Here is a 22,495-nt window from a genome sequence, read left to right on the forward strand (position 1 = left end):
AGAAATGTAACTCAATAGAACTTTTTGTTGGTCTAGTTGGTACATGCTTACTGAAAAACCAAAAAGACGCGTACCATCAAGGGAAAAAGTAAGGACAGGACAGAAAGGGCGTCACTCGCAACTAACTTTATTCCCAGAACATCAGCATCATATATAACCACATCTGTTGCTCTGGGTGGGGGTGAATTTAGTTTCATCGATTCATTTTTCGATTAGTTAATCTTGTTATCGCGGGTTTTTGACGAGCTTGTGAAGCGATGTGCGCGCGCAGGGTCGCTGTGGTTATATATGATGCTGATGTTCTGGGAATAAAGTTAGTTGCGAGTGACGCCCTTTCTGTCCTGTCCTTACTTTTTTCCTTGATGGTACGCGTCTTTTTGGTTTTTCAGTAAGGTTGTCTAGAAGTTGGGAGGGCCTATTTTAGTTGCTATGGCTTAGTTTTAGTCACGCTGTCTGTTTCAGCATTATAGACAAAGGTTTCCTTGCCGATCTTTAGTTTGTTATGCGATTGCCTGAAGTCCCCTCCCTTACTCTTCGCAAATTGAATTAGTTTTCGCCTCTCTTGTCGAACTTTGTTGCTATAGTCCTCGCTAATAGCAATGCTTGTACCTTTCAAGCTCGAAGTAGCTGATAAAACGCGCTGCTTTTCGTTAAACGACAGAAGCTGAACTATAATAGGCCTGTTTTTTGTTGCCGTGAAGCGACCGAGCCTGTGGGCCCTCTCAACCGCATCAGCCGAAATTGAGACGTTTAATTTTTCTTCGCAAAAGGCAAGTACCTTAGTCTCCGAATCCTGCCACGTCTCACCAGCTGCATCTTGAAAGCCAAAGAAGATAAGGTTGTTTCTTCGAGATCTATTTTCCATATCATCTTCCAATTCTTGCAGCTTCGAAAACGTGGCAGCAAGATTGTCGGTCTCCGAAGCTAACTGCATCACCTTATCTTTTAAGGGAAGCACCGATAGCAATTTGTCCTCAAAGACGTTCAATTTCTCCTCTATCTGCGAACACTTTTGCTCGAGTGCTTCTTGCCGTGACGCGACGGAACGAAGTTCCCCAAGAATTTCCGTCTGCTTTTGTAGCACCGTGGGAATTGCCATGACAGCGCTGAACATTTGTTTTTCTTGCTCAGAAGTCAGAGGGCCCGGGTTTTGTTCTACATCACCTGCAAGCTGCAGTAGTTTTCGCAGATATCGCACACATAACAAACACTTGATAGACCACACATATATTTATTTAGTATTGTGATGGGAGTGCTGATGGAGTTTTTTGGGGTTCAAATTACCTGTATGGAAAGCTGTGTTTTTCACCCTGGTTAGGTACACAAGACTGTACAGATGCGTGCTGCTGGAGGCCTAATAAGGTGACTGTTAACGTTTCCTATAGTCTCTTGCACGATGACAATCATGTATTCTCAAATAAATAAATAAGTAAATAAATCAATAACCTGCAGGAAGGTTCGACTCGTGATACATAATTATAATTGTCCGTAATCAACCATTACTCCACTAATACTTGTTCTTAATGCGTCCTGGACCCATTTTCCAGGAACATTTTGGTGTATAAACATTTGCCTGTGTTAAGCCATCATTTTGTGTATTTACTACTTGTGTACTCTAAGGCCTCCTTTGTGCACAAGTTGATGGAATTTTTTGTGGTATCCGTAATGCAGTTACACGCGTAGATTGATGTTCAAGGGGCTGAATAGGTAGATAGTTTGCTGTAAAAGATGCGGGCATTCTTCCTTCAAGTCTGGAGAAGCCACATTAAATGGTACATATTTGTTTCCATCACTACAAATGGGTGGTTTAGACATTTATCAGTTGAGAAACTTATTGCACCGATACTGTGAGCAACTTCAAGACAGGAAACAATATGTAATAGCAAGTGGGTGTCATATACGGGCTCCACTTAGCCACAAGCTTCTGTTAGGGTGTGCTAAATGCTTTGACTTGAAAAGGTTATAGACGAGACACTTTGGACCAACACTAACGTTAAAAAATGAGGTTGTGTGAACTACCTGCGCAGTGCCATGGCACGATATCTAAACGTTTGAGGAAACTTGGAACATATTTGTGAGGCAGAATACACAAACTGATTTTCAGAGTTTTGCAATGAAGTAAAACCTTGGTAAAGTAAGTTGTAATGTATGTGTGCTTGTGCGTTGGAGTACCCTCTTGTGCCATGTATTTGCCCTAACAAAGTTGTGCCAACGAACTGGCAGCGGACTATGGCATCCAAGTAATATTCTTTACTTGTATGTGCGCAACAGCGCAAAGAATTAATCAACAGCAAGACAAGTGGAGCACTGACAGAGTGCTGATTACCAATTGAAGGCTATTAGTAAAACCGAGCCATAGATTGCAGTTTCAACTTGATGGGAACTGATGCGCACAAAAGACTGGGACACAAGAAGGAACATACATGGACAGACGAAGCACAACCTAACAACAGTTTATCGACGGGAAATGTGACCTTTTATATGCCAAAAGACACTTATTTCGTAGTACGAAGGAAGCAAAGACATTCTAACAAACACGTGTAGCACCAGTGAGATATGCTATTTCTTTAGCTGACAAAGATATAGATGGCGTGCTGAGGCATTTGTCTTTGAGACATGAGATATTTTGAGCTTCCATGATTAGGCGTGTGGTTTCCCTTTTGCTCTTTGCAATTACAGTGCAACTTTGATAATCACTCCGCTTCCTGTTAAACGCGTCGTACGTTATTTAACCGATAATGCTCTTTGTGTGCTGCAAGCCGACAAAGAAGGCGGTTTCGCAGTTTTAACTACTGGCTCTTACGGCGAAAAAGCAAGACAAGCGATATTGAAATCCTTCAACCCGCGCGAAGGAATTTCAATCATGAAGCAGAAAAGTGAAGCAAAAAGACTATGCTCGTGGTTAAACCTAGCGTAGTTAAAGAAAACTATAGATACGAGTTCCAAAGAATATCTAGAAGTTTTCTTTACTATCAAAACCCACAAAGCCGACGCCCCATTCAGAGTCATTGTGTCGGAACGGGACACTTGGTAAAAGGCATTCGGTCACTTTTTACAAGAAAAACTGAAATTCCTGCCCGTCAAGGAGCCGTTTCTCATTAGGAACTCCAAGGAGGTTCTGAATTTCATTAGTTCATTCACAGGAAAGAACCTGAAAGGTTTTTCCGTAGATATCACCGATCTATATTATAGCTTACCCCACAGTGCTTTACTAAGTTGCGTTGAACGCACCAGTGAAAAGTTCGGTGAAATGGCTTTCCAAACTGAATCATGCATCTCTAACCGACATTTTTTAGAATCACTCCAATTCTACTTGAAATCGACCATGGTAAAATGGAATGACACATGCATTCTGAAAAAAGCATGCATCTCCATAGGCTCATGCATAGCCCCCATTCTTAGTGATTTGTTTTTATGTGAACTTGACAACGTGCTTGCCGCTGATCTTAGCTCCACGAATGTGGTAAAGGTTTTTAGATTCGTTGACGACTACTTGCTTATTTTACAGTGTGACGCGGCATGTTTTGCTCAAAATTCCAAAAATGTTCTTGCACTTGTTGAAAAATGCTTAGACCCGTTGCATGTCACTAACGAACTTCCCAACGAAGGAAGTATTCGTTTTCTAGATGTAAAACTCAGCTTTTCAGAAAACCACGTCTGCTGGGGCTATGATCACCGAGCGAATAAACAAATTCTTCCTTTTGACTCAGCTCACTCGAAGTTAGTGAAAAGGGAAATTGCCAATCTTTGTCTAAAAAATGCCCTGGAAAAATCCTGCCCCCATCAAATGATTCAAAGCTTCTCTCAGCAATCAGCTCGTTTATCACAGGCAGGTTACCCTGGTGAACTGGTCGTTTTCGTAGCTGAGAAGCTACTTAGCGATGTAAAAGCTTCTGCCTCCAACTTGCCCCCCACCTCTGAGGAGAGGGATAAAAGAAAATTTGTTGTAATCCCTTATAGTGATAAAGTGCCGCACAACATCAAGAAGATTGCTCAAAAAGCTGATGTGAAAGTTTTGTTTTCTGCGCCTGCCAAACTCGCTTCAGTGTGCAAAATGACGGACCCTAACTGCAAAGAAAAGAAATCATGTAAAAAGAAACATCAAACCAGATATGTAAACTGCATTGAAGGGGTTGTCTATCGCATTCCGCAGACATGTAACCGCGTGTACATCGGTCAAACAGGTCGCTGCATAAACGACCGCGTCCGCGAGCATGCGTAGAACGTGAAAAACAAAACAGAAGGGTGGCTGGCCATTCATTGCGAAAAATGTGGTTGCAAACCTGATTATCAAATTTGCACTGTAATTGCAAAAAGCAAAAGGGAAACCACACGCCTAATCATGGAAGCTCACAATATCTAATGTCTCGAAGACAAATGCATCAGCATGACATCTATCTGTTTATCAGCTAAAGAAATAGCATATCTCACCGGTACTACACGCGTTTGTTAAATTGTCTTTGCTTCCTTCGTAACACGAAATAAGTGTCTTTTGGCATATAAAAGGTCACATTTCCCGTCAATAAACTGTTGTTTGCACTTCGTCTGTCCATGTATGTTCCTTCTTGTGTCCCTGTCTTTTGTGCGCATCAGTTGCCATCAAGATGAATCACCAACAAGCCCAAATCGAAACCCTCCTGCAGTTTCAAAACGTAATTTTCACAGAGGAAAGGAAACAAGCGACACAATAAGTGTCTTAAAATTGAGCAATGTTACTTTCACTGCCATGTCTATTGATGGCGTGCTGACTATCTTGTCACTAAAACTTGCATAGTGTGTCTCTAGGTCTTCACCATCCTTCTTCATGTTTGCATTTATCGTGAATTCTTCTTTATGAAGCAAACTTTTGCATGCACACTCCTTTCACTGCAATGCTCAGTGACTTCCATACTCGCTTTCACATTGTCCTGGTATTCCACAGCTTGGTTGTTAACGTTGTCTTTTCTGCTATTTAAAACTTCCCTACAATCCTATAGGATATTTTATAGCAGACCTGTTATTCGGTGTCTTCTTGTGTGATTGGGGGTCCCCTTATATTGGCATGTGATGTTTGGTGCTTGTTTGCTGCTAAGCACTTAGCACATTTATAACACCCCATCAATAACCTTCGCTGCTTAGTTAGGAAAAACAAGTTTAATTTTTTTTCAACTTGCTCCACTAAATCATTAAGACGTGGGTAAATAGCGCTAAACACCAGACGGAGAATAACGACAGACACAAGCGGTTGTGTCTGTCGTTCTTCTCTGTCCCGTGTTTAGCGCTGTTTGCTCACGTCTTAATCATGTACCAATCAGCCCCGTTAAGCGCACCCCACTGAATTAAACAGCTCTGAATAGGTCATTGGTGTCTACTGTCTTTTGTTTCTCATAAACCATGACACGTATCTTAAAATCCCACTTTGAAACTGTTCACCTATTTTGTGATTTCTTACTTGAAAGGAACATTTGGCTGTTGTAGACTGCTTGTCAGCAAGTGATGGTTTATATTTACAAAAATTAATAGTCTTACAAGTATACCCCACAATGGCATAGGCCACTTTTAAGAGAGAACATTTCTTATAGCTGTTTTGTTCTGCAGGCTTTAGTGTAACCAACTTGCAAAACTGCAGTAAAGCCAAAGTGAAGTTTTTTAAGTTGCAAAACACACTTCACTGTAAGCAGTGTTATGAAATTTTTTAAGCATATGAAGTTATGATGCACAAAATGCACTTACCAGCAATTAGCTCGTTAAATGCAAATTCACACGAAGCTACCTTTAGTTCTTGTGATGTGGTGGAATTTCGTTTAGGAGCAATGGAAATATGATGCATGGTACGAACTTCCTAAAGCAGTTCACATTTCAATTCGGTGACCTGACAAAACTACGTTAAAACGCCTTGTAGTTTCCATAAGTTTTCTTACTAAACATATTGTTGCTCAGTAGGCAAAGTTAAATGAGATAGTTGTGCTAGTTTGTGGTATTGCTTTAACTGTGACATGCCTCCTAACGCCTACACTTAACAGGAAAATGAAGAGTGAAGGGGCAGAGGCAGCTCAATCTTTTTGGCAGCCCAGCTGCCAGAGAGCACTAGGCTTCAGCTGGCGAAATCGAAAAAACCACATATCCAGGGAAGCCACTTTGCCCTGGAAGCCACATCCAGGGTAGCCACTTTGCCAGTCGTTAGCCTTTGGCTAAGGACTGGCAAAACTATATATGTAACCCGTGTTTTTAACTATACATGTGGGCTCTGGCAGTCTAGACAGATTGGCAGGAAGATTGTTGCATTTTCATGGCTGGTGATAAATATGTAACCATGCCATTTTTGAACTCGCAGGGTGAGAAGTGGCATATCCTAGAACAAGAACCTTACCGACAATGACTTCTGTCGTCAGTGAAATTTTTTTCTGGCCTGCTTGCATGTTCATTTCTAGCACATTTGCTGGAGATTGTTTCCTATGGGGGATACTTTGCTTTTGTGAATGAATTTCGTCAGCTGAAGGCAAGAGCTGGGCCCTGTATCTCTTTTTATTTCTGATATAACTATGGCTGGAAAATATGCTGCAGCCAAAACGGTAAACATTCATACCTTGATGGTATTCATAGAAAGTATTCAGGTTGACATAGAAGGTATTCATAAAGTTCTGGGACAGCGTTGCTTTCGTTCTTGCCTTCTTTTGTATTCTTTACTGAGGAATACAAAATGCTGGTCAGGCACTGCAGTTATATACCAACACAGAACTAATCAAACAAATTCATCATGACGTGAGCATACTTTGTTACACTTTTCTTGTGGTACTTTAAGTCATAAGTGCCCTGTCCTTCTGTCGCAGGCTTCATCTGTCACAAATAGCCGGGCACGAATGTAAAGAACATCCTAACCCCACTTCTGTCGAGGGAACCGCAGTCGCCTGGCAGCCAAAGATGGGTGGTGCAACGAACAGTGAACGGCTGTGATCTTGTAATTTGCAAGTGTTGGAACGATCACATTACGCTTATTTTACACTACTGAAATATCGCAATATTGCAATTTGCAAGTTTATGCACAGCTGCATGAAGTGAGCTCTGCATAACGCTTGCGCAAGTTGTAATCATGTATTTTGGTGGTATTCGCAGCATAGACGTCAGACTCTGCCCAGGCGGCGCTGCGAAAAACACCGCCACCAGCGCCCTCATCGTAGCCCTGGCCCTAACTGGGTAGTGCAAAGAGAGCCGCCCGCAAGCGCATGTGCATAGGCCGCAATATAACCCTCCTCTTTCGTTGGTGTCGAGGCGCGGTTTCCTGAAAATCAAGGACCTGGAAAGCTTCTTCCGCCAATCCACGCTTCAGAAACAAAGGAAGCTGATCAAAGCGAACTTCGAGTACAACAAAATAAGTTTTAGTTGTTCCCGCGCGCTGCAACTCGCAAGTACAAGCGAGCATCACACGACACCGAGTTCGAGGCAAGCCCTCCGACATCCGTTCTCTAGAGCCTAAATGCGTTAAAATAGGGTATATACGTATGCCACAGCGATAAAGTACCTACGTACACGATCAATTTACTTAGCTATCCATCTTACGATCAGTGGTACAAAACTCCATCGGTTCATCAGGGGCGAATGGCCCCGGCGATCTTCGCCTTTTCAGTTGCATTCTCCCTTAATTCATCTCTCGCTTCCTGTGCATTGGAGTGTTTTATTGCGCATCCTCAAATGGTCTCTTGATGGTCGTCTTCCGTTTGTATGTACTGCAAATGGGGATACGTGCGTGTCCACTTTCGCGGGGTACAACCAAAGGCAAAACCGTGGCCTCCGAGATAGCTACGGCAACCGCGGAGGACACGGGCGAAACAAACCTGAAGGGGGTCACGACCAACATTCTGCGATTTACTTGTATGACGCACGTGGTGTTAGCTAGTTAGAACCAGAACTCTGAGCCTTCAAAACGTACATATGTCTGCGATGCTGTGTTGTGACGACCAACTCGTCGCGGTGTGCGTATCACGCGTCTCCAGTCTGCCTCTAGCTGCTCACTTCGTGTTACACGACAAGCACCGCGGTCAGAGCCTCTGCTGGGCTTCATAGTCAAGGTTACCACGGTTTTGCATCAGGGCTACGCAAAACAACAGCAGAGCCACACATTCATGCCACCGGCTGTGGAGAACGCGGGTACTTCGCTTACCGAACACGCTCGCAACGGCTCGTATCCAGCGCTCTCGCCTTTCTTCTTCGTAAGACAACTATTGAAATCGGTAAAACTGAACGTTGTTATTCAGTCTTTTACGTCCGTGGCAATTCACAACGCAACAGTGCGTCTTTTGCGGAGTTTCTTCGTAGCGTGCGGAGGGCTCTCGTCTGCTGCTGTTTTCGCCGTCGTTCAGGCGAATTATCCAGCAAGCACTTCACGACGGTTCGGTGGCGCGTCCGACTAGCGGAGAGCAATTCACAGCTCTCGTTCTGAGTGCTAAATGCGGAAACACACGCGATATTAAGCTGAATCGTTGTTTCGCAATCGCTAGTTGCACCTGGTCCCATAGCAAACTATGCGAGACAGTCGGTCTATGCACTACTCAATACTTCTCCGACAGGTGGCGCCACACATCTTGGAAACTCCAGAGTCTGACGTGTATACACATTCTAAAAGAAGTAATTCGCTGCTTTACTCAGGCTGCATCTAGGTCCTTGAAACCACTCAAAACCCTTGAAATTTAAAAATACATTTTCAAAGCCCTTGAAAATCCTGGAATTCGTTTCTTTCCCTGAAAACCCTCAGAATTTCTTGGCACGTGGTGTCTAACATTGACTACAGTAACTGCTTTCTATGATCCGTAAACATTCATCCTGCAAACTAGTGAAATGTCGAGCTCAGTGATGGCTCCCCTACTGTGTTTACCTTGTTTTCATCATTGGTTGGCAAAACATTCAATTCGTTTCTGAAACTGTCGGTTTGCCTTCTCCCGCATTCTGTCAACTTGGCTCCTTGTGACTAGACTTCACTTCTAGCGCTTATGCTGAATTATCCTCCTCTAGAGCTAGCTCTCTGTGGTGCGATACATCTTCTAGCTCAGCAAACATCCACTGTCCTTATACAGTCACACTAAAAAAAAAACATGCTGATGCTATGTGCGAGAAAGCAAGAAGTTTTGACTAGAGCTGCTGGCATTGCTTCTCAGGCTTTCTGATTGGCTCCCACGTAGTGCTTGTTATTGCTCTTTTGTGTGTACAAAGACTTTTACTTTATACGTAGAGGATATTTGCAAAGTTGCTTGCTCTACCGCCATCAGTCCAATTTGCATTTCATTCAGTCCTTAACAAAGCTCAAAAGTAGGACAAGCTTGATGACTGTATGAAGTCGAAAATGTATTCAACTATGAAACTGGGAATGTGGGGGAAAATTTTTGAAGCGGTCATTACCATTTTGCTCTTCAGCAGGTCACTATTCCAAAAAAGAAGCGCAGTACATCACCATGTCCGAGCATCTGCATTGACGCTCTCAAGTTTTGTGCACGTTAGGAACCTAATGTGACCGGGTAGAGCATCAGATGCATTATCCGATGTTGTAGATTCGGTCCCTTGATTTTTCATCCACTTTAATTCCTTTCCAGTTATTTTATAATTACTACTGTACAGGTCAAACCTAGAAATAGTGTCCTTTATACATTCTTTCGCTTAATTGTCTCTGGGCTCTCATTTGGTTGAATCCTATTTTTCGTATTTAGAATGTCTAAAGCTGCCCATATTGTTTTAAATCATTATCACAGCCGAAAATGTGTACGTGGGATGCTGCATTGCATCCTCTAAAAACCTTCGATAGGAATCCTTGACAATCCTTGAATTTGGGCTTCAGAACCTGTGGGTACCCTGCTCACTCCTTGTGTACATTTCTCCCTAGTGTGTGTGCTCACTCAGCGGCGTCAGTGGGCTTTTTTACCCCCCGACACCACTGGTTATCTAAAATTTTATTTTTATTTTCTCAAATGGCACTTTCGACAGTGTGAAATACTTTGTCAAGCTGGATGTGGTTTGCACAATACAGTGAGAAGTTCTTTGCTATGGCAAGCCACAAATATTTAGAAATTTGAAAAATAATTGCTTGCTAAAAATATTTTACTTAGAAATTTGAGTTCTCTTGTTGTTTTTTTTCTGTCAAGTTGCACCAAAAATTGGCTAATGTCCATCAAAACAGGCTAGCCGTTATAAAAATGGCTATTGAGTAACTCTCGACAAATGACTGACGAATGGTTTAGTGAATGACTTTTCAACTAAATGTCAAATGTTGTTGAATCTTCTCAATGACAACACAACGAAATTTTCATTGATTCTGTTCAATAAAAGGTACATGTTGAAAAGTATATTCATTTTTTGTTGATTTTATGCTGTGGTTTAGTTTAGGACCGGCCGGCCCACGTATGAAGGTGGGCGTGAAACTTATTACAGGTAATATCACGAGCACTCCTGCCATCTAATTAAGAAACCCAGACACACATGTGCATATAGTAGATTTATTTGCCTTTTTTGATAGCAGACATACATGTCATTTAATTTCCAGCAAGCAACAAGTGCTCTTGCACACAATAAACACCACAGCACTACTTGCATCATGGACGCTCTCTTAGTGTCAGCTAATGTAAAGCAAAATTTTCTTTTAAGCATATGCAGAACTTGCTGCTTCAAGTAATGTATTAAATTACAAAAAATACAATTTTTAATACTACTCCACATTTTACGCAACCTTGTACAGTAATGCAGAGATGTAGCAATGGTAAGTGATATTCAGAAGCGCATGAGCTTACGAAGCTCCGAACTCAGTGACCAAACCCTGGCCATCCAGAGTGCCCGCGATCGGGCCGTCAAGTTTGGCTTGGCGGTCCCTAAGTGGGATTATATTACTAGATACCTTCGACAACGTGATTTCTCAATCCTGTCCGTTCTAATTAGCTCTAACCGAATGACCCACCACATAACTCTTCACGCGGCAACAAAGCATTGCTGACTTCTTGCTTTAGTAACCGAAACAACGCAGGCAAGTGTAACCTCCTAGTACACAGTAGTGTCTGACAAAAATTTGGAGGCACAAAGGAACGAGGACAAGAAATGACAGGACTGGTGCCAATCCTGTCGTTTCTTGGCACCAGTCCTGTCATTTCTTGTCCTCGTTCCTTTGTGCCTCCAAATTTTTGTCAGGCCATGCACCAACTAGCCCAAGAACGCGTTTTAGTCAATCACATTTCCGCTACAGCGGGCCCTTTTATGTGTCTTCTTTCAAATGACCAAGCTTCTGCCCTCGTGAGCCACATTGCTATTGCCACCTGTCGTGCAAGATTTTATGGCTTTTGCCTCAAGAAAGGCCTCCTGCCACTAGACGTCCTCAAGCTGTTTGGACCTGTTATTCCTTCCCACGTCCATGTGAAGCGGCTTTGCAAGATTCTCAAGGCGGAGCTTTGGCGACAAGTACGTCTTTTCTATGACTTACTACGCGCTTTCTGTTCTTTCAGTATTCGAATTGGATGGCTGAGTTTCAAGGTCTTTGTCGATTATCAGCCCATACTACAGAATTTTGGTGGAGGCATATTTTATTACTCCTTCCCAAAAGGAATCCGCTGAGTGTGAAGTCGCCGGACAACTTGGTGGTCCTGGGAAACATGCCAATTTCTAACAACGTTGCCGAAGATTTCGGCCCATGAGCTTTTAGCTTTGAATAGAAGACTTGCCGGAAGAACAGGGGAAGAGGACCGTGAACGCTGTCTTCTGGAAGGTGTAGATAGCCTCATAAAGACGAAAGCTCCTGTTCGTCAGAAGACTGGCACTAGGTTCATCGTGGATTTCTTCAAAGAGAACGACCTCGTTCTTCTTCAAGCGGACAAAGAGGGTGGATTCGTCGCCATGCCACGAGCCACCTCCCAGGAAAAGTCGGGACAAGCAATTTCTAAGAATTTCGTGTCCACCGATTTGAATCTCGCCAAGGTTAAACGGCAAGCAGTACGGACGTGTGGTGATCTGAACTTGACCAAGCTGGCCAAGGCAGTGAAGAAGTGTAAGGGTACTAGTTTAGCGGTGTTGTTTGCCGTTAAGACCCATAAGTTAGAAATGCCCTCCCGTTTCATTGTGAGCGAACGCGGTACGTGGCAACACCAGCCCAGCAAATTTCTCCTGTTGCACCTTAACGGGCTTCAAATTGATGACCCATATTCCGTTAAGAACTCGCTAGATGTGATTGCTTTTCTGAGAGAAAATTCCCCTGTACGGCATGGTTTTTCCATTGATGTTGTCGACCTGTTTTATTCGGTACCTTACTCTGAACTGCTTCCTTGCGTCAGAAGTTGCATTGAGAGGAACGGAGTGGTGTCGTTTCAAAATATTTGCGGAATTTCTGTAGAAGATTTTATGTCACTTTTGGAATTTTATCTTAATAGTACCCTGGTTTCTTATATTGACAAGCTTTTTGTACAGAGGAAAGGCATATGAATCGGCTCGTGTGTGGCGCCGGTGCTGTGTAACATTTTCTTGTCGTCCATTGACTCAGATTTGAATGAAGCTATTGACTCTAAAGATTTTAAGATATTTCGATACGTCGATGACTTCCTGGTGATTTTGAACTCTACTAAACAATTGAGTTACAGTACTGCCTTTGGCAAAGTTTTAACCGTTTTTAAATCCCATGGAAGGAGCCTGACTTTTACCTACGAGGAATCCAATAATAAGGAACTGCAATTCCTAGATATCAGAATAACCATTAACGATAACTTCACGTGCTGGTCATATCGTCCTCGTGCTAAAAAGGAGTTGCTTAATTTTCAACCGGCGCACTCTAAAAATGTTAAGAGAGGCATAGCGACAATGTGCTTGCATTCCGCGCTAAGCAGATCTTGCGAATACATGATGGTCCACAGTTTTGATTATCAGGTGTCGCGTCTGCAATCAGCTGCTTTTCTGTCCTCAGTCAAACTAGTGTTTCGGAGAGCTTGCTCAACAAATTGAAAGGCATGCGAAAAAGGGCGGAAACTAATCAGCATAACAAAAGGCCGCAAATTATACCCTATATTCATAAGGTCTCCCACAACCTGAAGAATGTTGTGGGCAGACACGATGTTCCCGTGGTGTTTTCCGCCCCTAACAAGCTCTCGCGGCTATGCGCCCGTGTGTCTGAGAAAAACAATAAGGCCGCGTGTGACATACAGCATGTAAAACCGTATTGCCCATGCGTAGTTGGGGTGGTTTACGAAATACCCCTCAGCTGTGGTAGACTGGTCGATGTTTAAATATCCGATTAAAGGAACATGAAGCCTCCCTTAACAATGTATCTGGTTTAAACTTGCCTTCGCACTGCAAGTCCTGCGCATGCGCGCCCCGGTTTTTCGAAACCAGGGTGCTTGGGAAAAGTCGAAACCAGGTGGCCATAGAATTGTTGAAAGCTTTTTGCATAAATAAGAAGGGTGCCCAATGTGTTAGTGTGCCTTCCTTGAATTTATATCGCAACGAATTGCACTATTTAGACACGTTTTGATAACACAAAGTAGGTTGTCATTCTGTTACCGTGATTGTCAATGTGACTCGCGCATGCGCGTGAAGCTACCTGGAATGCAATGTTCTTTCCAATAAAACAGTTATTAGTTGGCACCAGTCCTGTCATTTCTTGTCCTCGTTCCTTTGTGCCTCCAAATGTTTGTCAGACCATGCACCAACTAGCCCAAGAACGCGTTTTAGTCAAACACAGTAGTGCGCAGAAACTGTACTGCAACTGAATACACAAAGAACGCTTAATTAATGAATTACTGGGGTTTTAAGCGTGAAAACCCCAATATTATTATAAGGCACTCCGTTGTGGAGGGCTCATTTCCGAAAATTTAGGACACCTGGGGCTTTTTAACGTGCTCTTAAATCGAAGTAAATGGGCCTCAGCACTTTCGCCTCCAATCAAAAAGCTACCGCCGCGGCCGGGATTGAACCAGCGATCTTCGGGTCAGCACCCGAGCATCGTAACCCCTGTACCACCGCGGTGGCCCCAAAGGAAGATTCGTCTGAGCATATAACGGTCATAGGCAGTGTTAAGGATACGCATCGTTCATGTACCACCGTGGAGGCATGCCAGTAACAAAAATTGATAAACCGTTAAGCTTGACCGCAATAGCTACATCCGCACGCACACACGCACACACACACAGACACACGGAATACGTATAGTAAAGGTTTGCGCCCTCTTCGACAGCACATTTATGACAACGATGTTTTGTGTTTCCAGTGTATACGGGTGAGTATAGCCTTGCCGATGGCTTCTCGGTAGAGACCCAAACCGTGCCCTAAGGAAAGCCAATGTGCGCGTGGCCACTAGCTCATATCTTTACTTGCATCTACCTCAAATTTTCGCTCAAGGCAAACGCTGATTTTTCGCTAGCAAGCAAAGAAGCCGCCGCCGACACCGCAATTTCTACGAAACAAGCTCTTTAACGCTATCGCGGGCATGACGTAAAACTATCCACCTATGGATAGTGGGGGCGCGTAATGCAACGCCTGCCTGTACGCAGCGTCGACTAGACCATTATCTCAAACCTCACCGCAACGAGCTATCAGAGAAACGTGATGTACCAGGGACTATCTATCCTTCTCATTTTGTTTTATTACTACTCCTGGTGTTGCAAACGTACGCCACCGCGCCGTTTGCTCCGTGCAAAAACCGTTGAAACTTGAACGCATGAACTCGAGCTTGCGCGCCATGTCTCATTGCGGCAAAGAAAATAACGCCAAAAGAATAATAAATTTGTTGTGTTGCATTGCGTCAGCAAGCATGCAGAGTGCGAAGGTCTTTAACCAGCAAGCTTCACGCAACTTAATAACAGCAATTACCGCCTAACTTCTTAACGGGCTTCGTAGCGCTGGTCTGTATCCGCTGTATCCATCCACGCTGCCGTTATGTCACGTCAGTCGAGCACGCGGAATTCGGACGTGCCGGTCGTGATCGCCGCGCCCATCTCCTCTCGCTTTTTTTCGTGCTCTGTGAGTGCCGTAATTCAAGGAAATTATGCACGCAGCTGTGAAGAAGCTACTTCGCGGCTTGTTCAGCACTCGTGTACCTGCATGCAAGTACTACGTTCCTCTGGAGTGACTGTTAGTGGCTGTTATACGAGCATTGGAGTTAGGCCCAGTCCCATAACATTTCCTGCCGAGAAATGGACGCCTCAGTTTCGGTGCGACTTTCACTTCTGCTTAGATGGAGGGACGGACGCGATCATCTTGATGTGCGTTTACCATTGCATGAATTTGCGGATTCTTTAAACTACAGGCCTCTGTCCTTGTTGAAGGTAAGTTCATTTTCTTTACGTGTGCACAATTTTATTCGAAAACCATGAAAAATGAAAATGCGTGTTTTGTTGCATCACTGGCTACATGCGCGACGTTTTTCAGAAGTACGTGACTGCGTAATTTTTGCGGCATGCATGATCCCACTGCACTAATGTAAATGTTACGATGTTACTAATGTTACGATTTCCGTTCACTTTCGAACGTACTGACTTTTCTTGGCCGCGCTTAATAGAGGTTTTTTCAAGGTATACATTACGTTCACGCTCGAGCGCCTGTACTACCCTTCTCACTCTGCAAAGCTACTTTGCGCTATTTGCGCTATTGTCGAATAGTTTCGAATGTGTGGGTGTGTGAGCTTTTAAACTCGTGTTGTAGGGACAGAAGTTAGGCGTCTTTCTAGTGTCATGATGTTACTTTGCCTTGACTACTCCGACGCACGCCTTCAAAGTTGTGGTTCTCCCGCGTGATGCTTCAGCCTGGTTAATTGTAGCATGTTCGCCCCTTTGTAGCCGTACGATGTTATCGAGTTTTCGGCTGTTCGCACCGTCCTCTTCTATGTACGAACTTATACAACAATTTTCTTTTCTCATATACTTTTTACAGGTGGGACTCACCCTTTATAATTTGAAACAAGTGCTACACCAAACAAATTAGGGCTTTCATCTCTGATGGTGGGGTTATTTGCAGTTTTTTGCATAAATAAAGGTAGATGTACGTACATTTGCGTTTTCTTCTTTTCCTTGGGCTTTTGATATAAAACTAAAGGTCAGATAACTTATAAAATTATGAGTTGAGCACTCCCATTGTCTGCATGTGTGTCGTTTAGTTGACTTATGTGCCCGTGTCCTGGTATTTTATTTCTGGCCCTGATTTACTTGTTTTCAGGTTTGCGCGGGTTTTTTAAGAATTGAAGCGTTATAGCAGGCGATAAAAAGTTTTTGCTATTGCAGTTCTTGAAGGTGCGATCTGTCTGCGTGTCGTTGTGCCTTACCTACTGTAATTCAGCTGTAGTGAAAGTAAACGGATCTGATTTAAGTGATTCTTTGCTTTTTGTGTACATGTAGCTTGCTGTTTCCCATCCAACGTGAGTTGGCACAGCCTGTCACAATAGCACTCGAACTGTGCAGGCCTCCTATAGTTCTTTATGCAAGCATGCATAAGCAGTGCACATGTACAGACAGCTGTGCGCTCTCATATAAACCCACGAAAGTGCAACCAGCGGCTTTCATTCAAGTTACGAAAAGTGTATAGGAACCCCAAGCATACAATGGGGAATTACAATACATATTGTAACCACCTCTCTTAGTAGGCATTCTTCAAAAGGTTCTATGTGAGACCTTTTGAATAATGCCTACTCAGGCACTTGTCCCACCGGCATTGCTTGTACTGAGGTATCATATTTCACTTGTATGTCTACAAGAGAGAGAGAGAGAGAATAAGAATAAAAGAAAGGCGGGGAGGTTAACCAGGGCTGAGCCCGGTTCGCTACCCTGCAACAAAAATTCAACTATTAAAAGGTACTGTATATGTACCTTGAATACATCATCAAATTTCAATGCTACTTCAATTGTGGCTCGATAATTATTCAACAGGACTTTCAGTAACAAGTTCACTACTTTTTAACAACTCCTCTGTCAATACAATTATTGTAAAATTCCAGTGGCCAATTTTCTATGGGTTTCAACATTGAAATTAATGATTTTTCAATGGACAGACAATTACTTTTCAATACAATACGTCGACATTGACCAATGGTTTTTCAAATATTGGTCAATAAGATTTTTTGTAGGGGAAGGTTTTATTCCAGCTGGCAGAAATCTGAAGCAATGTAGCCTAATTGAGATTATTGGTGCTTTTGAAAATGTAGGCACTTCTATATTGCAGGCCCAAAGTGACCAAGCTAGGCCTGCATTACACATGTGCTGCATTAACGTTTGGCCGTTCTCCCGAAGCGAGAAAATTGTTACGTGAAGAGACGAAGACTAGAGGCTGCAAACAAGTGTATTTACAGGAGAGTGCTCGGGCAAGGCAGCGGCACACAACAGTCTCCAAATCGTCGTCGTCGTCTTCAGCCTAATCGTCTTTTGATGGCTGTCCGCAGCATGACCCCCGGCGGTAAAAGCGCCGTCCCGGAGCTTTTAAAGTTAAGGGTCAGATACACTGGAGTAGGCCTTGAGTCGACTGACGTGCACGATGTCACTTGACACCGCGGCAGAGGGTGAAGGAGGACTGACCAGAGTAATCTCGTAGGTTACGGGTGTTACTTGGCGGATGACGCGGTAGGGCCCTGTGTATCTAGACAGGAGCTTCTCCGAAAGTCCCACATGACGGGAAGGCGACCAGAGCAGCACGAGCGCGCCAGGCGAGAACTGTGCGTCGCGGTGGCGGGCATCGTAGTAATGGCGCTGTGTGTCTTGCGAGGCAGTCAGCCGAGTACGGGCAAGTTGGCGCGCATGATCGGCAAGTGCTATGGCATCACGCGCGTACTCGGTAGTTGGGGTGGCAGCCGAAGGAAGAACAGAATCAAGTGGCAGGGTGGGTTCACGACCGTACAGTAGAAAAATAGGCGAAAATCCGGCAGTGGCGTGTCGAGAAGAATTGTATGCGAACGTGACGTAAGGGAGAGCAATTTCCCAGTCATGGTGGTCATTCGGCACGTACATCGACAGCATATCCGTGAGGGTTCTGTTGAACCGCTCCGTGAGACCGTTCGTTTGCGGATGGTATGAGGTGGTCAATTTGTGCTGAGTGGCGGAGGAACGCAGAATGTCGGCGATAACTTTAGACAGGAAGTTACGGCCACGGTCAGTGAGTAGCTGTCGTGGAGCACCATGGAGCAAGATGTCATGTAACAGAAAGTCCGCGACGTTGGTGGCGTAGCTGGTGGGGAGAGCCCGTGTTATGGCATATCGGGTAGCGTAATCAGTCGCGACGGCTACCCATTTGTTCCCGGAGGATGACGTAGGAAAGGGGCCGAGAAGATCAAGTCCAACACGAAAGAACGCTCTACGGGAACGTCGATTGGTTGGAGATGACCAGCAGGGAGCATTTGTGGCGTTTTGCGACGTTGACAGGAATCACAGGCAGAAACGTAGCGTCGAACAGAACGGAGGAGACCGGGCCAATAGAAGCGACGGCGGATGCGGTCGTACGCGCGCGATACACCTAGGTGTCCTGCAGTTGGAGCGTCATAAAGTTCAAAAAGAACAGTTCGGCGTAATTGTCTCGGTATGAGAAGAAGTTCCGGCCCGTTTGGATGGAAGTTACGACGGTATAGGACACCATCCTGGAGGACGAAGTGCCGCACTGAAGCGTCATTGGGCGATGTCTGCAGACGGTGGATCAGTTCTCGCAGCGAAAGGTCGCGTTGCTGCTCGTCTGCGATGTTCTCGAAAGGAGACAGAGAAAAGATGCCATTGGGTGCGTCGTGGGCGGTGTCTTCTGCCCCGTCTACCGGATAACGGGACAAGCAATCGGCGTCCACGTGCAAGCGACCAGACTTGTAGATGACCGTATAAGAATATTCTTGAAGGCGTAACGCCCAGCGACCAAGTCGTCCGGTAGGGTCCTTCAGTGAGGACAACCAGCAGAGCGCGTGGTGGTCCGTTACGACTGAAAAGAGTCGGCCGTATAAGTATGGGCGGAATTTCGCAACCGCCCAAACTAGGGCCAGACACTCACGCTCCGTGATAGAGTAGTTGCGCTCCGAAGTTGTGAGGAGCCTGCTGGCGTAGGCGATGACGCGATCAGTACTGTGCTGTCGTTGTGCTAGTACTGCGCCTATGCCGTGCCCACTGGCGTCGGTACGAACTTCAGTCGGCGCAGAAGGATCAAAGTGGGCCAGAATGGGCGGCGTTGTAAGCAGCCGGATCAAATGAGCGAACGCGGAAGCTTCGGCGTCGCCCCATATAAATGGCACCTCTTTTTTCAGAAGATCAGTAAGTGGTCGTGCTATGTCCGCGAAATTTTTCACAAAGCGGCGGAAGTACGAGCATAAACCAATGAAGCTGCGTACATCTTTTACAAACTTAGGAATCGGGAAATTCGTAACAGCGCGGATTTTGGCTGGGTCCGGCTGTACTCCATTGGCATCAACGAGGTGGCCAAGCACTGTAATCTGGCGACGACCAAAGTGGCACTTCGATGCGTTAAGTTGCAAACCGGCTCGGCGAAAAACTTGCAGGATTGCAGATAGGTGTTCTAGATGACTCGCGAAAGTGGGGGAGAACACTATAACGTCGTCCAAGTAGCATAGACATGTGGACCACTTGAATCCTTGAAGGAGTGAGTCCATCATGCGTTCAAATGTGGCCGGTGCGTTACATAGTCCGAATGGCATCACCTTGAATTGATAAAGACCATCAGGTGTGATAAAAGCTGTTTTCTCGCGGTCCATATCATCCACAGCGATCTGCTAACAGCCAGAGCGTAGGTCAATAGACGAAAAGTTGCGAGCACCATGTAGGCAGTCAAGGGCGTCGTCAATACGAGATAAGGGGTAAACGTCCTTTTTTGTTACTTTGTTGAGATGCCGGTAGTCCACGCAGAATCGCCACGAGCCGTCTTTCTTTTTCACTAAGACAACGGGTGACGCCCGTGGGCTGCATGATGGCTCGATGATGTTCTTGGTGAGCATCTTCTTGACTTCTGCTTGAATCATTTGACGCTCTGCGTGTGACACTCGATACGAACGCCTATGAACAGGAGCGGCATCGCCAGTATTTATGCGATGTTTCAGGGTCGTAGTTTGTGCCAAAGGACGGTCGTGAAGATCAAAAATATCGCGGTACGAAAAGAGAACCCGGTAGAGGTCGTCAGCATTCTTTGGGGGTAGATCTGGCGCAATCATTCTCTTCAGGTCGTCGAGAACAGACGCGGCGGACTGCGAGTGGTCGGTGTGCTCGGTAGTACCATCCTCCAAGGTAACTGATGCTATCCAGAGATCGTCGAAGGCGCTGATATGTGCCAAGGATGTCCCTTGTGGCAGCACTTGCATTGTCAAGCCAAAGTTGACCACTGGCAAACATGTGCGATTGGATGTAATAGATAATACAGAACGAGGCACTGTAATACCCTGGTAGAGAAGAACATCCTTGACAGGAGTCGCAATGTACACCCCGTCGGGCACTGGTGAGGATGGTACCAAGTCAATGTAGGTCAGAGCTGTAGGTGGTAAGCGAACGAAGTCTGCGGCGGTTAGGCGAATGGGAGGCGGCGCAGGGTGATCTGGAAGAGGAAGGTCAAGGCGGAGAGTACCGATAGAGCAGTCGATGAGCGCCGAATGAGCAGAAAGGAAGTCCAAGCCTAGAATGACGTCGTGGGGGCAGTGGGCGAGTACGGTGAAAACAACGATGGTAGAGCGATCGGCGATGTCGACTCGAGCTGTACGCATGCCAATTGCACAAGCTGTTCCGCCGTCGGCGACACGAACAACTGGCTTCGCGGCTGGGGTTAGAACTTTCTTCAGGCGAGTTCGAAGAGTAGCACTCATCACAGATAAATGGGCTCCCGTGTCGATTAGAGCACGAACAGCAACACCGTCGATGTGTACTTCAATGAGGTTCATATTGTTCGAAAGGGTCAGTAGAAGATTTGGCAGCGTAGGGAGCAATGCAGCGGCACCTCCAGGCGCTGCATTATCTAGTTTTACGGTTGGGAGCGTGCGTTGAAGCTTGGCGAATTGGAGCGACGGGGCTGGGGTGAGCGGCGAGACTGCCGGCGTAGGGGCGAAGGTGAGCGTGTGTACGGGCGGCTAGGAGCAATAGATTCAGTGGCAGCGTGATCTGTACGTGCTGTAGAGGCTGTAGAGGGACGGTAACAGCCATAGGCGCGGTTGTAGCCAGTGTACGTGTGCTGTGCAGGAGAGTTCCAGCGATTGCGACAATGCCGAGAGATGTGTCCAATCCGGTGGCAGATGAAACAGATGGGCCTGTCGTCAGCAGTGCGCCATTCAGCGTTGTGGAAACGTGGTTGGAACTGGGTCGGTGAAGGGGGTGCAGTCGGAGGATACGGCCGAGAGTCCACGTGATTTACCGAGCAGACAGAGTGGAGTCCCATGCTTGCTATCTCCTGACGGACAACTGCCTGAATCATCGAAACCGGAACTGCAGGGGGAGAGCAGGTGCTGGGCTCGCAGGTAGCCGGATACGCAGCTTCAATTTTTCGTCGCACAATTCGGGTAACGTTGGCCTCGTTGCTTGTAGAACGGGGAACATCGGCACAGGACGACGTCGGCGCGGTGTTAGGCAAGCGAACAAACTGCGGAAGAATGCGCTTGCTTTTAGCGAGTTCCAGGCGCCGGCATTCTTTGATGACCGCATCAACAGTGCACACGTTATTGATGACGAGCAGGTTGAACGCATCATCAGCGATACCCTTGAGAATGTGAGCAACCTTGTCCTGTTCCGTCATGTGCGAGTCCACTGCACGGCAGAGAGCCAAGACGTCTTGGATGTACATGACGTACGGCTCTGTTGACGTCTGCGCGCGTGTCGACAACGCCTTCTTCGCAGCGAGCTCGTGACCGTCAGGGTTGCCGAACAACTCTCGTATCTTCTCCTTCAATAGATCCCAACTTGTCAGCTCAGTATCATGCGTCTCATACCACACTCGCGGGGTGCCGTCGAGCTAGAATAGCACATTGGCAAGCATGAGAGTAGGGTCCCACCGGTTACCTGTGCTGACGCGTTCGTAAAGGCTGAGCCACTTGTCGACGTCTTGCCCATCACCGCCAGAGAAAACACCAGGGTCACGAGGAGTGGTGACGTTGATGTACGTCGCGTTGGCGGCAGGTGTTGGTGCCGGAGTGGTCGGCGCATTTTCCAGAGTCATGTTCGAAGGCTCAAGGTGGCGTCCACTGCGAAGCTTCGTGACGAAGGGAGGTACCCAGCACGTCCACCAAAATGTTACGTGAAGAGACGAAGACTAGAGGCTGGAAACAAGTGTATTTACAGGAGAGTGCTCGGGCAAGGCAGCGGCACACAACAGTCTCCAAATCGTCGTCGTCGTCTTCAGCCTAATCGTCTTTTGATGGCTGTCCGCAGCAATATTATCAGTTAGGCTCGTAGATTCAGCCATGTTTCAATGACATTTCACTCTTGAAAGTGAAAACCCTTTCAACAACACTTCAATATGATATTCACCATTTTTAATGAAGATTCAATATTGAGCAGCTGGGGGATGGTTTTTTGATGAAAAGTCGCGGGGCCAATTTTCAATGCTCGTCAACAACTTCCTCAGCGAT

General features: G+C 45.7%; 1 protein-coding gene across 1 annotated transcript; it reads right to left on the bottom strand.

The window, feature by feature from the left end:
• Positions 1–427: 427 nt before the first annotated feature.
• On the bottom strand, positions 428–22,083 carry LOC125759848 (uncharacterized). The gene is made up of 4 exons (XM_049419362.1): positions 21,981–22,083; positions 20,326–20,478; positions 20,054–20,268; positions 428–1,210 (listed from the first exon to the last, which is right to left on the bottom strand). Exons 1-4 carry the CDS (start codon positions 22,081–22,083, stop codon positions 428–430), a joined length of 1,254 nt encoding a protein of 417 aa, XP_049275319.1.
• Between the last annotated feature and the right edge of the window lie 412 nt (positions 22,084–22,495).

The sequence above is a fragment of the Rhipicephalus sanguineus genome, chromosome 1 (genome assembly GCF_013339695.2).
Source record: "Rhipicephalus sanguineus isolate Rsan-2018 chromosome 1, BIME_Rsan_1.4, whole genome shotgun sequence".
NCBI classification, from domain to species: Eukaryota; Metazoa; Arthropoda; class Arachnida; order Ixodida; family Ixodidae; genus Rhipicephalus; species Rhipicephalus sanguineus.

What these genes read in the sequence shown, in the direction of transcription:
- LOC125759848 (XM_049419362.1), bottom strand. Translation starts at nt 22,083, where the DNA reads ATGACTCTGGAAAATGCGCCGACCACTCCGGCACCAACACCTGCCGCC. An exon ending in CCCTGGTGTTTTCTCTGGCG is followed by an intron (nt 20,479 to 21,980) that starts GTGATGGGCAAG and finishes TTCCTCTTCCAG; the next exon opens with ATCACCCTGCGCCGCCTCCC. An exon ending in GGATGTTCTTCTCTACCAGG is followed by an intron (nt 20,269 to 20,325) that starts GTATTACAGTGC and finishes CATGTTTGCCAG; the next exon opens with TGGTCAACTTTGGCTTGACA.